Raw genomic sequence first — 18,508 nt, 5'->3', positions numbered from 1 at the left:
GGGGAGAAAACACCTGGCTGACGATCCCTTGTTTGAATCCCACAACTGCCATGAATTCTGTAGGTGGCCTTCGGTAAGCCCCTCCTTTCAGCCCCAGCTGTATTGTATTTCTCTTGTATCCAGGAGGAAAACTGTGCCCACTTAAGGCCATAAGGCATGGGTGGAGCTCTTCCTCGTGTTAAAAATGATCTCTCGTACCTTGGGAGATAAAGACTCTAGCAGACAAGCTGTGAGCTTGAGCCTGGTCGCATCATGATGGAAGATCTGCCCCTGAAGACGAGGCCTGGCATGTGGGGGAAATGAATGAATGTGCCCTGTGTCATAGCTAGGAGGGTTGGGGACTCTTCTTGGCAGGGCCAGAACAGAGCAACAAGAATGCAGCAAGTCCTGTAGTGTTTGATCCTGCACTACACCCTCGGTAGAAGTTGGGTGGAAGGCACAGAACAGACCTCTAGTCCAAAGTACTTGGAAGGCCTCCCCAAGCCAACAGGGGGGAGAAAACACCTGGCTGACGATCCCTTGTTTGAATCCCACAACCGCCATGAATTCTGTAGGTGGCCTTCGGTAAGCCCCTCCTTTCAGCCCCAGCTGTATTGTATTGCACCCCCCCATGCTTCAGCTTCGGTGTTGACTGTTGTGGCAAACAGGTCTATACTAGGAAACTCCCACTGACGAAAAATTGGCAGGATATATATTTTCTGCCAGGTAAACTCTGCTGAGCATATCTACCCTGTGGTAGTTCAGACTTAAGGTTCCTTCATAGATTCCACTTAAAGCTTAGGTGTTCTGACTCCAATACAGCACTCTTTTCCCTTTACATCAGACCTAGGGTCTGTCTTAGAGCCAGCCCTTTTTAGGCACTGGGCAGGAACTATTCTTCTCCAAAAGACGTAACCCTGATCACTTGGCTGAAGGGGAGTCTCCTTTGACTATCCACTTCCTCTGCCAACAACATACCCCCAGTTCTGCCTTGTCAATGTAAATTAGCGCTGACTTTCACACTTAAGTACTTTATCTAAAAGTCTTCTTTAAACCCAAAGCTCTTCCAGTTAGGACAAACTTTCCCCTTTTCCTCACACAGAGGATTACTAGACTGACCCTCCTTGTCAGACTCCCAACTTCATCTCCTCCAATAATTCTGTCAGTATCAATTGTTACCTTCTCATTGGCCAATCACAGAGAGGGAGGAGCATCCCTTCACTCATTCTCCCTTCAGGCAGTATTTTAACCCTTTCTCTTCCACTTTATGAGTGCTGCACGTAGTAAACCTTACATTCCATCACAGAAGGCGATGGATGCAGGGATATCTGAGTACAGAGCCTGGGAAACCGCGCTCTTTGGCTAGTAGATCGGCCTGTGTCCACTTTGGAGTGCCAGGTGAGGTCATCTGCCCAAAATGTCCATGAAAAGCTACAGCTTTTAAAGGTGTTCCAGCAGTAAGTTGTGTCCAGGAAATAAAACACTTTCCAACTTGATACAGACAGGCATCTCTGTGGGCAGACGTGATCAACTACGCATTACTTAGCGAGTAGATTGAAAAGTGTTGGTTACTGTTGCTGAGTTTTAAAACCAACAAGATTTCAGGCAGGTCAAAATGTTCTAGTCTAGAATTTTTAGACAGCTTCCCAGAAATCAGAGTGGAAGCAGCCAGTTTGCATCAGGCACATCGTTATGGCTCCTGGGGTAGAGCGGAGGAGACCTGGGAACTGTAGGGAAATGGCATGGCTGTGCGTATTTATAGATTTAAATCACACACCGGCAAAGACTGCAACGCATACTTTCCCTAGGCAAAAGCCCCACTGAAAATTAACAAACTGTAATTAGGTTGGCAAGATTGGGAGAGAGGGAGCTGGGGGGCGGGGGTGGGGGAGAAAGAGATTTCCAGAATGGAGAAAGAAGACAAAATTTGAAGCAAGGCTTTAGAGGTTGTCTTTGGGATACATAAAACACTACGATGCAGAAATGCAGGGTTTTCCCCCTTTAAATGTTTTTTAACAATGAACATATAGAAAAACGTAAAAATGGTGCATACATATTGATCATACTCAAAGCTAACGTAGGCTTGCCATCCCCCCACCCCCCTGGCCCCTAGCTGCTGGGAGGGGGGCACAGGGGGAAGAAGCATGTGTATGAGCTGCTGTGCTCCCACATTGCACTGGAAAATGAGGCCATTTTCAAGTGCAATGAGGGAGCTGCAGGACTCACTGAAGCCCAGTTCAGCAAAACTCGCCTGTTTGGAGGCAATTTTTATTGGACTGGGCTTCAATGAGCCTGTGCTCCTCCGTGCACTGGAAAATTATGCCATTTTCTGGTGCAACGAGGGAGTGCAGGAGCACTTTGTGTGCATGTGGGAGGTAAGTACCTTGCTGCCCCTCAAGCTCCCAGCCCCCCACATAAGCTAACGTTAAAGAAAATTGTTAGTCTAATTTTTTTATATGATGGACCACATACTCTAAAAAAAAGAAACATTTAGCCTAGCTATCTACTTCTTGACCCCCTCATTCTTGCTTTTAATGCATATCAAGGTTTAAAATTCTTGCCAGCCATTTTCCTATTCCAGCATTGTAAAAAAAGGAAAAAAAGAAAAAAGACTAGCATTGTTTCCAGAATTTCTTGTTAAGAGTTGTAAACATTATATTCTAAATTTTACATTTCTACTGCATTAATCCTGGGGGCAAACTCCGTTTCTAACATTTAACTATCAAGATTCATGCTATATAAGCACAATACAAGCATGTCACCAAAGAATTGTATTGCTGTTTCGTTACCTCTCTCAATTATCTCAGTAATTCATCCAATGAATCTGCTAGGACTGATTAGCTAGTAAGTTTTTGAACAGCTTCTGATATTACCCTCCAAAATCCTTTCATGGTTTTGCAATGCCACCAAATGTGGAGAAAAGTCCCCCTGGTTAACATCTTCAGCAGGAAGAACGGATATTTTAAAACCCTTTTAGCATCTATACAAGGTGCACTACCATCTACATAAAACGGTTAAATGGTTTTCTCTAAGCCTGTCATCAAACATTTCAAGTGTTCCCTAAATATATAATCCATTGCACGCTGAAAATTCCAATTTCTTTCTCATTCAGGTTTACAGTTCGAATCTGTTTCTTCCAGATTACAAAGCATTTTGTATACTTGGAAAGAACACTCTTCCAGGCCAGCCAAAAGAAAGCTTTTAATTTTTTCAAACTTTGTCAAATTCTTATATAGCTTCTTGTCCCTTCTGCTTTTCTAAACAGAACAATGCATTTGCAAGTGCTAAAAAGAATGCAAATTGGAATACATAGAAAAAAGAATGTGCTCTTGTGGAAATAAGAGTGAAATCCATTATGCTTGAAAATTAGCAAATAAATAGTCTTCAAGGAACTCTCAGCTAAAAACAACAGAGTTACTTGGAGAGAGACTGAAAGTGAAGCTCACTTTATATTTACCCAAGACCCTTGGTATTATCTGTCTAATCTCACCTCCTGTCTAACCTCAGCAATATCCAGACTGAAATTAGGATAGCTGTATTGTAGTCCTTTCTTGTTCATGGAGGCTGGGTCCCCTCCGCAACAATTGGGACACAATGGACACATGACACAAATGTTACTGCACTGGGAACAATGAAACCTAGCACTAGTTTTATATCTCATCAAAAGTACAGCATTGTTATCCACAGTCACCATTTACTGAAGCAACAAGACTGTTGTCTTTAGCACGCATAAGCACACCTACATTTCTAAAAGCAATAATCACAGGACACAGAACTATTGAGGAAGGCAGAGATTTGGGTGCTCTGCACAACGTATCATAAGGAAAGCTGGACTAGATTTAGAAGAAAGTGGAGTGAAAATTGGTGGAACGTTACAATTTGAGATATGTGGATGACACCACATTACTGGCAGAAAATAGCAAAGACTTGAAACACCCAGGGCTTTTTTTCTGGGGAAAGAGGTGGCGGAACTCAGTGGGTTCCCCTCGGAGAAAATGGTCACATGGCTGGTACCCCCCCCCCCTGATCTCCAGACAGAGGGGAGTTTAGATTGCCCTTTGCGGCAATCTAAGCTCCCCTCTGTCTGGAGATCAGGGGGCGGGGCCACCAGCCATGTGACCATTTTCAAGAGGTTCCAGAACTCCATTCCACTGCGTTCCTGCTGAAAAAAAGCCCTAGAAACAACTACTGATGCAGGTTAAAAGAGAAAACACCAAAGCAGGATTACAGCTGAACATCAAGCAATGGCTATTGAGGAATTACACAATTTAAAGCTGACAATGAGGAAATTGAAATTCTTCAAGATTTTCTATTCCTTGGCTCAATTATCAACCAAAAGGGAGACTGCAATGAAGAAATCAGAAGAAAATTGAGACTTGGAAGAGCAGCCGTGAGGGAGCTAGAAAAGATCCTTAAAGATAAAGATGTCTCTCTGGGAACCAAGATCAAGATAATCCAAACTATGGTATCTCCCATTGTGATGGATGTGAAAACTGGACAGTGAAGAAAGCTGACAGGAGAAAAATTGGTTCATTTGAAATTTGGTGCTGGAGGAGAGTTTTGTGGATACCATGGACAGCCAAGAAGCTTAAGAATCATGCTATACAGGAAACCTACCGTTCGGCAAACGTATCTACACATCTCCAGTCGCCATCCTAAACACACCAAAAATCCATCATCTACAGCCAAGCTCTGCTTTGTAGCCACATCTCTTCCAATCCCTCTGACAGAGATTCTCACCTGCAGGCTGGGCTTTTTTTCAGCTGGAACACGGGGAAACGGAGTTCTAGAACCTCTTGAAAATGGTCACATGGCTGGTGGCCCCGCCCCCTGATCTCCAGACAGAGGGGAGTTTAGATTGCCGCAGAGGGCAATCTAAACTCCCCTCTGTCTGGAGATCAGGGGGCGGGGCCACCAGCCATGTGACCATTTTCTCCGAGGGCAACCCACTGAGTTCCACCATCTCTTTCCCCAGAAAAAAAGCCCTGCCTGAAGGATCTACAACAGCAAGATCTACAATACCCACCTGAAGTAGTAAGGAAACAGATCGATAAAGCCTGAATGCTATTGAAGGGATAACCTGCTAGAAGACAGGTCCAAATGAAACTGCAACAGAACGCCACTGGTGGCCACTGGGGTCAGAAGCAGCAGCAAGATTCCAGAAAGGAACTCCACAGAACACCTGAAACTTCCATTTGGGCTTTTAGCAATTGCCTGCTCTGACTGGCAGCTGCTCTCCAGGGTTTCAGGTCTTTCACATAATCTATTATCTGATCCTTTGAACTGGAGATGCCAGATATCAAATGTGGGCCTTCTCCATGCAAAGCCACAGGTTCTTGCCTCCTTTGCCAAATCAAAGCTACATCTCTCTTTAGGAGATGGGGCTTTCTACTAGGACTGGAGAGTCGTAAGAACAAGCAGAACTGCCTCCTCTCACTATGCTTCCTTTAGAAGAGTCAGATGTCCACCTTTTACAAATTATTACTAAGGGTGACACATAAAGACCCTTTACCACATCAAAAAAATGCTCTGACTCTTTAAAACTAGTCTTCTCAGAATCTGATTGGAAACAGATACAGAACTCCCCTTCCAACAAATCTAGTTTTTGGAATATTAAACTCCAATTTTACAAGTTGTTGTCCAACTGATATTTAATGCCACATAAATTGAATCAGATGAATTGGTCCTTGAGCTCATTATGTTGGAGATTTTGTAAACAGGAAGGCACAACCCTACACATGTGGTGGGAATGCCATCTTGTTCAGGAATTCTGGAGGGCGGTTCATAAAGAGATATCCAACATGGTGGGTCTTTCATTGCCATATTCCCCGGAATGTGTTATTGGATTTCTGGGCTCATTCTCTGCTGGACAGAAATACTAAATCTCTTGTTTCGATGTTGGTTGCCTCTGCTCGCTTGGTCATCGCTAGGAACTGGAAATCCCTCACGGGATTACTGCTAAACAAATGGTATCAGAAAATCTGGGAGCAATATTTGATGGGTAGGATTATGCATAATTCATTTGGGGGGGACTTATGGTAGTTCCTTTATTTGAGTATGATAAAACATGGAAACCAGTTTTGGATTTTTTAAGTGCTAAAGATGTAATCCTCTCAATGCAACGAAGTTTAGATAGTTGTTTTTTGTGATTCTTGAGAGAGCAGTAGCTGACCAACTCCGGATCTTTTGGGAAAACTCTAGCGCTCTAGACCCTTTCCAGTCTGAATTCAGACCAGGGCATGGGACAGAGACAGTAGTAGTAGCATTAGTGGATGATCTCCGTCTGAATATAGACAAAGGCCATGCCTCCTTATTGCTCCTCCTGGATCTGTCTGCAGCCTTTGACACGGTAGACCACGCCATCCAGTTGAGGTGTTTAGAAACAGACGTGGGCATCAAAGGATGTGCCTTGGACTGGTTTAAATCGTTTCTCATGGAACCAACTCAAAGGGTTGCCATCAGAGATCAGCTATCTTCATGAAGACAACGACATGTATCAATATTAAAGAGAACATTTTCAAAATGATCTATCGTTGGTACATGACACCAAAGAAGATTGCGCTAGGGAATTTGAATACTTCTAATAAATGCTGGAAATGTAAGAAACATGAGGGCTCCCTCTATCATATGTGGTGGTCGTGTGAGGTAGCTAGGCAGTTCTGGGGGGAAATAATAAGAGAAATGAGTGAAATTTTACAGTTTCAAATAAATAAGAACCCAGAACTCCTGCTGCTAAACTTGGGAATGGAGGGAATTCCAGCCCATCATAGGACGTTGATTTTTTATATGACTGCAGCAGCTAGACTTTTGTATGCGCAGAAATGGAAAGTACAAGAAGTACCAACTATTGAAGATTGGATCTACAAATTGCTGTATATGGCTGAAATGGACAAGATGACAAGAAAACTGAGAGATCTGGACTCAGGGCAGTTCAACACAGACTGGGAGAAGCTGAAACAATACCTGGAGAAGAAATGGGAGGTGGGAGGAAAACTGTGGCAGTTTGAGAACTACTGAAATATAATAAAAGTATAAAAGAGAGGGGTGACTTTACCGGGGGAGGAAGAGAAATGTGAATTTATAAGCAGTTAGGTTAATTGATTGAGATATATATAGATATGTATAGGTCAACTGATAGAGAATAATTAATGATAAGGTTTAAACATGAGGATTGACTAACTAACAATATTTTCTTTCTTTGACAAGATTTATATGCACCAAACTGAATGTATAGAAGAGTTAAATTGATTGAGTATCTGAGGAGTTATATAGAATTACCATAAAAAGTTGAAATGAGTAATATATAGAGAACAAATCAAATTGTTTGATTTAAATGTGGGAAATTTTTATGGTTTATGATATATAGGTTTATATAGAATTATTCAAAACTGGAAAATGGGATAAATTGTTTATCTAAAGACGTATAGTTTGGGTGTATAATAATTAAAGGAGTTAATGATGCACTGCTTAATATAATGGAGAATGTATATCTGTTTTAGACAGAGGAATTTAATAGAAGTAAGGGAAAAGGGACAGAGGGTGGGAAAGCTGTTGGAAGTCAACAAAAGGGGGGGAAAGGGAGGGGGTTAGAAACGAAAAATTAGGGGAAAATTGATTGTAATGTAAAAATAAAAATGTTCTAACCCAATAAAAAATTTTTCAAAAAAAAAAAAAAAAAAAAAGAGATCAGCTATCTTCAGAATGGGAATTATCTTGTGGGGTCCTGCAAGGCGCAATCTTATCTCCCGTGTTATTCAATCTCTACGTAAAACCTTTAAGAGAACTAATTCGCAGCTATGGAGTTGGATGTCATCAATATGCAGATCATACCCAACTCTATATCTTGCTATCCAGGTCCCCACAGAATGCAGTAGAAATCTTAGATCGCTGCCTGACAGCCATAGTAAAATGGCTGAAAAATAACAAATTAAAATTGAACCCAGACAAGACTGAAGTAATGCTTGTTGGGAAGTCAGAGATCTTGAAAAACATTGTACTTCCCACCTTTGATGGAGTCCATTTAACCCTTGCAGACTCGGTTAAGAGTCTAGGGGTTATACTGGATCCAGCGCTACTACTAGAAAAACAAGTTAAGGCAGCTGCAAAAAACACAACAACCTCACTCTAGTCTGGAAAATGGCTTCTTATCTCGACACGGCCGACCTGGCCACCTGGATCCATGCTATGGTAACATCAAAACTTGACTATTGTAATGCATTATACATTGGTCTCCCATCTAAGTTAACTAGGAGGCTCCAATTGGTGCAAAATGCTGCGCCTCAACTATTATCAGGAGCGATCAGGAGCTTGAACATCACTCCATTGGCTACCTATCAGTTATCCTGCTCAGTTCAAAGTAATGGTTATTACATACAAAGCCCTTCACGGCCTTGGTCCAGCATACCTACAGGACCGCCTCTCTCCCTATGTCCCTCCACGGCAGCTTCACTCATCTGAACAGGGTCTCTTGCAGGTGCCAGCCTGTACATGGGCAAAATCAACAGCAGCCCATACACAGGCTTTCTCTGTAGTGGCCCCTACCCTGTGGAACGGTCTGCCTGAGGAGGTCAGGAAAGCCGCCAGCCTCCTGGCTTTCCGCAAACAATGCAAAACTGAATTATTCAAAAAGGGTGGTATTGTAGGAAAGGGATCCCAGATGTTTCGCTAATGAGTTAGAAATAGGGGTGTGCAATTCGGGTATATGATACCCGAAAAAAACCCCTAAACAACCTGTTTCGGGTTGTTTCGGGTTTTCCCGAAACGTTTCAGAAAACCCGAAACGTTTCGGGTAATCCGAAACAGCGATTTCTGAAACGTTTCGGGTTGTTTTGGGTTGTTTCAGGTTTTTCAATGGGAAAATGCCTCCGTCTTCCCGGATGCCTGGGGGAGGCATTTTCCCACCGAATCAACCCAAAATTGGTCGGGACCTTCCTCTAACTCCTCTCTAACAACCCCCAAGTTTCAGACCGATAGGACTTTGGGGGGCCAAGTTATGGCCCCCCAAACCAGGTCCCCTATCCTCGCCCTGCGCTAGAATACACAGCCGCCCAGACCGGATTTCCAAACCGATGAGCTCTCCATGCTGCTGCTGCAACGGTTACTCTTGAGAAAGCTAGTGCGAAATCTGTGCTTCAGCCGGCCCCAGATCGGGTGCTGAGAGGACTGCTTGCTCAGTTTTTACCCTGCGGCTTTTGTCAGCATCGGGAGGAGACGTTGAAACACATGGTTAAAGGAGAAAATAAAGAACGGAGACAGGTTTTGGAGAACAACTTCACCTCACCCGGTTGTTCCAACTTATGGACCAAGACTATTCATGGACTGTTACTGCTATAGTGTGATTTATTCACTGTCTTCCTGATAAGTTGTTTACACTTGTAAGCTTGCACTAAAATTTATTATAGCACTTGCACTTTAAATATTGGAAACCTATATATAAAAATCTGGTTGAATAATTACTTAACTATATTGAATGCTTCCTGTGGGATTTTGCCCACATTTTTGCTAGTTTCACTAGGAAGCAGCCATTCTCTTTATTTGTTGGAAATGCAGGGAGGGCAGAATAAAAGTTGAAAATTAAATAAATAAATAAATGTTGTTCAATGTAAGTCCTAGAACTGATTATGTTCTATATATTGTCAAAGGCTTTAATGGCTAGAGAATGTTAGTTGTTGTAGATTTTCCGGGCTGTTTCAGCAATTCCTCGACTCCATACTGGATCCTTGCTAATACTATATCCAACTCCTCTGGAACTATATCTTTGTAAACTTTGTCAGGGCTTGCCGCGGCTGCCGCTGGGCGTGGCACTGGGCGGTCTGCTCCTGACGTCACAGGGGGGCCAGGGACTCTGCAGGACCCTGCTCTGTGGAAGGAGGGGCGGTATACCTCACCCAGACTCCCTCTCAGTCCACTCGCTGGCCTGCTCAACCTGGCCTGCTTACCCTCTGCGTCCTCCTTCATCTCCTCCTTCCAGAACTCTCCTCCAAGCCTCCACCCTTGCATTCTACTGCTCTCACTCCACATCATCACTCCTCACTCACACCCACCACCCCAGAGCTCTTCCCAGCCACCCTTTATAGGGTTTCCTCTCTCTGCCCCGCCCTCCTTCTAGGCTTGTTCCTTCTCCTGACCGGGCCCAGCTGTGCGTCCCTCCAGGTGTTTCCCCCCAACCACTAATCCCTCCTGGGCTCCTTTGCTTTGCTGGTAGGGTGGGGTTGAGTGCAAGCCATTCCCAGCTGAGGGCTCCTTGGCCTTGCTCACGAGGAGCTGCCCCAGCCAGCCTCTGTGCTATTGAGCTTGCCTGGCCTTGCTCACGAGGAGCTGCCCCAGCCAGCCTCCGTGCTATTGGGCTTGCCTGGCCTTGCTCATGAGGTGCTGCCTTAGCCAGCTTCTGCGCTGCCAGCTCAGCAATGCTGGGCGGGGCTACCCATCTCCTCCCCCAGAATGCCTGTGGCAGCCCCCCCTGGAGAGGCTTGGCTTCTAGCAACTCCTGAGCCAGGCTGCTGTCTTCTAGCCATGGTGTGGCTCTGGGCTGTAGAGGCTGCTTCCTCTCCCTGCCAGGTAAGGGCTCTGCTTGGGTTGCTGCTGCTGCTGCTGCTGGTCCCACATTCCCCCTGCTGTGGCCCTTTCCCTCTGGCCTGCTTAGCCCCCTTTCTTCCCCCTGGAAGGTGGGACTGGCTGGTCTCTCCTTGCCCCCTCCACCCCTCTGAGGTTCTGGCCTTTTACCCCTTCCCCCTGGAGTAGGTAGGTTCTGGCCCTGGTTGCCGGCTTGGGGGGTGGGGTTGCTGCCACCCTTTTGTCCCCTGCTGTTCCCTCTTGTCAAGTCTGGGGGCTGGGGCTCAGACCCCGGACAAACTTATATTCTTTTACCTCATGACATTGACAGACAGAACCTTTATTGGCATAACCGTAACAGTGTCGAAAACAGGCAACAAAAAACCAGGGAGTCTGAGCAGGGAAACAGTTAATTATTAAACATTCTACACACACTTCTCCTCTTGTGTACACAGTAAAGGAAGTTTGCCACCATTTCAGTGACTTCGACCTTGGTTGAGGCTAAAAACCTCACTATCTTACTCTCAACAGATTTGCCCTCCAGCGATTGCAGTAGGTAATCCAAATAAAATGCACGTAGATCATCATAAAATCTGCACGATAAAAGTACATGGGCTGTATCCTCGATTTCCAACATCCCACAGGGGCATAACCTTTCTCCAAATGGGATTTTTTTGAATCTCCCAAATAGTACAGCAGAAGGGAGCATGTTAAAACGGGCCAACATAAATGCCCTTCGAATACAGGGGTTGATTAAACAGGAAAAATACTCTGCCGGTGCATCACTAAAGAGAATCCCCGATTGAACAGGAGAGCAATGTCCCGAAGCGAGGCTTTTAACGTCTTGCATCTCCATGTCAATTAGCCTCTGTTTAATTCTAACAAAAGCATTCTTCTCAGATAAAAGGTACAGATCATCTATGAGTGGAACTACAAGTGACAAAAGGCACAGATTGGACACTTGTCAGCTTCCCTCAAGTTTTGATGGGAAATGTAGGCATCCTAGTCTTGCAGCTTGGCTCTCTGTCTGCTGTCCAATGGACTTTTCAACTGTCATTTGTCCAACATTCCGCCAAGCTGCCTACATTTCCCATCAAAACTTGAGGGAAGCTGACAAGTGTCCAACCTGTGCCTTTTGTCACTTGTGGTTCCGCTCTGAGTTGAGCCCCGTCAACGTGATTTTCCTTTCGATATGGTTCAACCAGTCACACGAGTTAGACTTGCATAGCATATGCATTGTGAGATTGTAAGACCCGCTTTGAAAATGTAGGCGAAGCCAAAATTTGAAGGTTGAGATCCATGCCTTTGTAACCAAACATATCTGATTTGTCTCGAGGCAAATTGCTGCATAAGGTACGCAAGCTGGAAGCCTCAAGATTTTTCTAAGAAATTTAGATTGGACTCTTTCGATCGCTTCATTAAAAGTGGAGATCCAAATAGGAGCGCCATACAGTAGTTTAGCGCATATTTTATAGTTAAACACTTTGAGGACAGCAGGTATAAACTGATTTCTTTTCATATAAAAGAAGCGAGAGATTGCAAGTTCACTGCTGTTCACTGCTCTTACCACTTCCTTAATATGGGATATCTGAAGCTCTTCACCTGTTCAATGGAGTTACCTTGTACAGTCCAATTAAAGGGCCTCCAGCTTCAACAAAACACATTTTTGGACTACTCGAAATTTAAGGAGAGCTTGTTCTTATCACAATAATTTAAGAAGCGTGTCAGCATCTTTTTCATCCCGACTTTTGAGAGTGAAAGGAGTACAGCATCGTCAGCATACAACAATAACGGGATGTGGTCTCCTTTCCAATTTAGGGAAGTGGTCATTGACAGAGCTCATAAAGGGTGCCAAGTCATTTAGAAAAAGATTAAACAGTAAAGGGGCCAGAATACAGCCTAGTTTGGCCATGACATTGTTTATGGAAATGTTCTTGAAACTGTATGGAAATGCCTGCCCTTGTCTTTGCTACTAATTGTACTAATCTCACATTATGTAATCCGCCTTGAGTCTCAAGTGAGAAAGGTGGAATACAAACAAACAAAACAAAACAAAACAGTAACAATTTGCTAAGTGTTGTTTTGATTACTCCTTTTTATGGCTTAATTTTATGATTGTTTTCCTGTCCGTATTTCATGGTTTTACGGCTTCTTCTAGTTTGTGAATAAAAATTATATTAAAAATATGATTAAAAATGCTCTATTCTGGAAAAAAAAAAGAGCGAAGGGGCTTCTCAAGGGGAAACAGTGTTGTGGCACCTCCGAATCTGGGTGAACAAAGACAGATATGTCTTTATCTGGATCCAAAGTTACACAAGAAAATGGAGGTAATGCACACTTCTCTTTGGATCTCTCCCGGTTCTTAAACAGGGGAACGGAATCCACCAGTGGTCCCTGATCCAATGTCTTATAAATCACGTTGAAAAGAAAGAAAAACTCTACAGGCCAGAGGTTTCTTAGAGACTTCCATCATAAGCTGAAAGGAAAGCTACTAAAAAACTAAAAGTCAGTTGTCTTCTTCAGCAGTGCAAGGGGTGGATTGGACACATCGGAGAACGGAAGGATCAGTCAGGGAATGAAGTGGACAGAATCAGTTTCCACAACAGGAAGCAACTGGGCAAGGAACTTCTTCAAGGATGGCCACAAGGTAAGAAAATACTGTGGTTGATAAAGAACAAGCAAACCTGGTAGAATAAAGTTTAAGAACCACAAGCCTGTAAGCCTGGAACACAAGAACATGATTTCCTCACCGATAGCCTGAGCAAGTGCTATCACAACTTCTTGGCACGTTGTAACTTCTGTGACGCCACAAACAATCCGCTGGACTCCGTCCACCCATACTTTCAGCTCCATGATTCAGTGGATCACCCAGTGGCCATGAATGCAGTGGTCATCATGATGTCAAGTCATGTTTACAGCCACAGAGATGCTAGCAATTATCTGGAAAAGAAAAACACAGCAACCTAAGTGTTGAAGGTCTCCCATAAAAACCATACAGTGAAAAAGTGAGTTGGATGATCTCTGCCCGCTGACTAGGGCGGACAACTTCCTAGTGGGACCTGGAGTTCTCCCGGAATTACAACTCCTCTCCAGATTAGAGCGATTAGTTCCCCTGCGGGAAAAGGCATCTTTGGAGAGTGGAATCCAGGGCTTTTTTTCTGGGGAAAGAGACGGTGGAACTCAGTGGGTTGCCCTCGGAGAAAATGGTCACATGGCTGGTGGCCCCGCCCCCTGATCTCCAGACAGAGGGGAGTTGAGATTGCCCTCTGCGCCGCTCCCGCGGCGCAGAGGGCAATCTCAACTCCCCTCTGTCTGGAGATCAGGGGGCGGGGCCACCAGCCATGTGACCATTTTCAAGAGGTTCCGGAACTCCGTTCCACCACGTTCCAGCTGAAAAAAAGCCCTGGTGGAGTCTATAGCATTCCAGCGAAACCCGTGCCCCCCCATTCCTCCCCTCCCCAAGCACTGCCCCCAAATCTTGAGGAATTTCCCAGACCAGAGTTGGCAACCTTTAAGCCTGCCTGAGTCTTTATTTAAAAATTGATATTTATAAATCTGCCTCTTTCTCAGACTTCCAGAAATCTGAAAGCAGCCTAAAAAATAAGAACAAAATAAAACAGCAGTTTCTATTTTCCTACAAGGAACAGTTTTTAAGGGGTTTGAGGTTCCAAGGCTCCTCTGAAATGCTGGTTGTTTAAAAGGAACTACAATTGCTGCCCATCTCTCCCCCCCCATGCTACAGAAATGATATCAAGAGATTTTTATTATTTGGAAAAATCACTCTCTCATACACACACATTCCTATTATAAAGAACTGGGAAACAAACAGCATTTAAAAAGTTGATAAAGAACAAGCAAACCTGGTAGAATAAAGTTTAAGAACGACAAGCCTATAAGCCTGGAACACAAGAACATGATTTCCTCACCGATAGTGAGAATTGTATCCTGGATACATTTACCTTTTTCTTCTAGGATTATGGTCTTGACAGCAGTGACAAGCTGGCACGCTTGAGTAAGAGCATGGCCAGCAGATTCACACTCTAAAAATATCGTCCTGGCTTACCTCTTTCAGCAAGACAAGCTATTTGGGGGTGCCCTGGGAAAGATCTAGATTGAGACATAGGACAGAAGAATGTGTTGCCCAAAACACTCAATCAATCTGATTCCCACCATCCAATCAGGGAGGCAGGAACTAACTTTCTTCCTCTTCCTGTCTAGCCTGTGGGACCACCCTCTCTTCAGTTCAGGTGACTCCACAAAGCAGTAACACTGAATTTATCATTCAGCAACTGTCAATACTGAGAGAAAAAACACCTGTTGCATTAACATGTACTGTAAATAAAGCATAACCCGGAGGAGGAAGAAGAAGGAGGCAGCAGGGTAGAGAAGGACGGAGACCCGGGGAGGGCAAGATGTCCTCCTTCCCTCAGAGGAGAAGGACCCTTCACGGTAAGTGGCCAAAGGTCCGTTCTCCCTCTGAGGCGGAGGACATCTTGGGTGCTCCCAAAGCAATTTCCAGTTTCTGGGTGGGATGTGGTCTTCGTCCATGATCATACACTGCAGTACTTTTCTACTAGTCAGTGTCCACTGAATCATATAGATTCAATTTGTAGCATCTTAATAAGGTCAAGACTGACAATTTTGCAGCCTTTTTCTACAGAAGTGTTCCTGTGTAACGCTGTACTGGTAGTAGCATTCCTCAAAGAGTGAGCTGGTATTCCACAAGGAACTTCTGCAAAGAGAGTTTTTAGGAGTTTCGATAGTGTATGTTTTGCTATTGGCACCTACTGCTGCTGAAGACATTTTCTTCCCCAAACTGAGATGAGATATATTTAAGAACAGTAAGACTGACTTTCTAATTTGCACTATTCGGAGCAGAGGCCTTGAGCCTCCTTCTGACATCTAGGCTGTATCAGAGCCTCTCCCTCGTCTATTTAGGGTACAGGTAGAAATATGGTAGCCTTATCTCTTGCAAACTAATTCTCTGAGGAAAGGAGGACATCTTGCCCTCCCTGGGTCTCCGTCCTCCAACCTCGAGGGATCATGAATCTTTTGCTTTGTATTGGGTTGGTGACCTTGGCTCAGATGGGTTTTGATCTGAAGTGGTATCTGAATGGGAAGATCTGTAAGAATCAGGTTAGGCACGTCTTCCTATCAATGATATAGAAAGGGGAGCAATTTGTCTGGCCCTGTTCCAGTTCAGAGATCCGTATGGACAAGGTTGCAGACAAAATATATATAAACAAGCAGGGGGGATTCAAGACCTTGAAGTGACACAGGTGGCAGCAAGGATACTTACCTGGGAGGATGGTCACCTAGCTTCAATCAGAACTGTACACATCAAAGGCATATCCAATGCCCAGGCAGACTGGCTGAGGGGACAACAGGGGAATAGTCCCTTAAGAAACATCTCATAACATTGCGCTTCACAACACCTCATGAACCTGTGTGCGCCCCAACACAGCCATCAACTACCGGGGTACATGACAAGATTTGTTCTACTCACAAGCAGATGCCCTGACATTGCAGTGGCCATTAGGCCTCCTCTATGTATTACTACCCTTACCAGTAACAGACCATGCCTTTCCACCCTCCAACAGATGGTGATATTTCCACCTTTCATCCCACTGACCTCTTCGGTCAAGTTACAGCAGGGACCAATTTGGCTCTCTCATTTAGACTTACTCTGCTGAACCGTGTGGGAATAGAAAGGAACACCTTCCTAAGATGGGGATATTTCTGAGAGGTGTCCAACACTCTCCTAGCATTCAGTAAACAGTTTATGCTCAGAATTTACAACTCTTATTGGGAAGCCCTCACTCAGTAGACATTTTACACAGCCCTGACCAAGCATCCATTTGAACTGGTCAAGTATGTTCCCCTGAGAAGGCTGAGAAGGAAGACTATGCTCGATGGCTTAACGATGGCTCACCTCAGGATTGACACAGAGTGGAACTACATGGGGAAGCCATGACTTGGCCATGAGAGACTTAAAAAAATTAAAAAGCAGCCACACACGCAGCCCCTCCTAATTTGGACTGGGGCCCTCGTGCCGGGGAGGACTGAAGTTGCTGCACTGGTGGGGCACGAGGGGGGGAGTAAGGCAGACATGTGTAGCCTTGAGCCTTCCTACTGTTTCTGCTTCACCACATGAAAAATATATATCAGAGATCTGACTGTGTGGATCTTCGACAACACACACAGTTCAGCTCACAAATTCTGATCTGAAACATCAGCTTCACATTAAGAGAGGCGTAGCTCTCGGATGATTCTGCAGCTCCTGAAAACGGCTGAAGACTCGTCTTAAATCAATCTTCTGTTGGGAAAGGGGCTGCCCAACTGCCAACAGGGCACGGTTGCAGGCGAACACAGAACTGGCCAAGAGAAGTTTATCTACCCACTATGCCAGCTGGAGGATTAACTCTATTTGTTACTCTTTTAACATGCTCTGTGTCCAAGGATTCAGGGCAGCACAGGTAGCCCCCCCATTCCCAGCTTATCCAACACAACAAGCTGATGAGGTAGATCATGCAGAAGCACAGCGCCCGGCCTCAGAGCAGAGATTTCTATTCTGGGACAGACATGCTGAATTCACCAAGGCTTCCTTCAGACGACATACCTTTAAGGCCAGAAGCAATAACTACCAGCACCGTGACTGAAAAGAAAGATCTGAATACAGACCTTGCCTTTATATAACAAGAGCTCAGAGACTCTGTTTTGAGACCCCAGTTCGATACAAATGAACTGAAAGACTTCTTATTCATCTGGGATAGACACAGAAACATGAAAAAGTCTTACTTCATTCACTTCTAGATTTGGATTTATAAATAAGAGCACATTGGCCCCACGGGCTGACGCATACTCTGAGTGTGTATTGCTCAGACAGCAACCCTCCATCGGTCTTTCTATAAGGAAGCACGTATGAGATTTATTATTCCCTTTCTGGATGGTATCTCAGAACATTCGGATAAGAAAAAATTAGAGAAACTGCCGTCAAACTCAGATTTTACTGCATTACATCAGATAGCGAAATTTTGTGCTCTGGTCGTTAAAGCCCATTAGAGTGTAGGCCTCCTTTTCGGTTGCTTGCTTAGAACTATGCTGACTTCCTGGTTTTTACAAATTTTGATAGATATTAGGAAATTATGTTTTTAAATTGTATATACTTATATACTTCATGTTTCAAATGGTTGTAAAATGTGCACTTAAATTTTATGGTTAACGTACTGGCTAAGTGCTGTAATAATAAAGAGAAACCCTCCATCAGGCCACATGGGAAGCGGCTTTCAACAGAGGGGACAAAAACCACTTGGAACCACTTGGCCTGGAAAAGGCAGGGACACTGGCTCACACACACATAAACCTGGATGTGACTGCTTTGATACACCAAGTTTGAAGTCAACTGAGACAATCCACTCGAGCAAAATTTGCTGTTACATTCTGTTGTTACTAATAAAAGTCTGCAATAATCTGGTTTACCTGTAGAGATGCCGAACTGTAAATGATACTACTGAGGAATTGCACGATTATAAAGTTGACAATGAAGGAACTGAAATTGTCAGAGATTTTCTATTCCTTGCCTCTAGTGTCAACCAAAAGGGAGGGAGCAACCGAGAAATCAGATGGCGACTGAGGGCCAAGCTACACATGACGAATGACACTTGAACAGCAAGTGGATTGAGTGGAGGGCAAGTGAACAGGGAGAAATACACTTGCTGTTCAAGTGTCATTCATCATGTGTAGCTTGGCCCTGAGACTTGGAAGGGCAGTCCTGAGGGAAGTAGAAAAAATCCTTAGGGACAAGGAAGTCTCTCTGGGGACCAAGATCAAGATAATCCACGCTATGGTATTCCTCATTACTATGTATGGTGTGAAAGTTGGACGGTGAAGAAAGCTGACAGGAAGAAAACTGATTTATTTGAAATGTGGTGCTAGAGGAGTGTTTTGTGGATGCCATAGACAGCCAAAAAGACAAATA

At 44.3% G+C, this 18,508-nt stretch overlaps 1 protein-coding gene across 5 annotated transcripts in view; it reads right to left on the bottom strand.

Annotated features, from left to right (window-relative positions):
• RASSF8 (Ras association domain family member 8) overlaps positions 1-18,508 on the bottom strand; it is a 126,821-nt gene that overhangs the window by 24,242 nt on the left and 84,071 nt on the right. For all 5 annotated transcript variants that reach the window (XM_054988022.1, XM_054988019.1, XM_054988018.1 and 2 more), the window contains exon 2: positions 13,281-13,470. In XM_054988022.1, coding sequence (XP_054843997.1) covers positions 13,281-13,383 — 103 coding nt within the window. In that variant the 5' untranslated portion in view covers positions 13,384-13,470. The remainder of the gene's footprint in view (positions 1-13,280; positions 13,471-18,508) is intronic.

Source organism: Eublepharis macularius, chromosome 9, assembly GCF_028583425.1.
Source record: "Eublepharis macularius isolate TG4126 chromosome 9, MPM_Emac_v1.0, whole genome shotgun sequence".
Classification (NCBI taxonomy): domain Eukaryota; kingdom Metazoa; phylum Chordata; class Lepidosauria; order Squamata; family Eublepharidae; genus Eublepharis; species Eublepharis macularius.
This window is presented reverse-complemented; position numbering and strand designations above follow the sequence as displayed.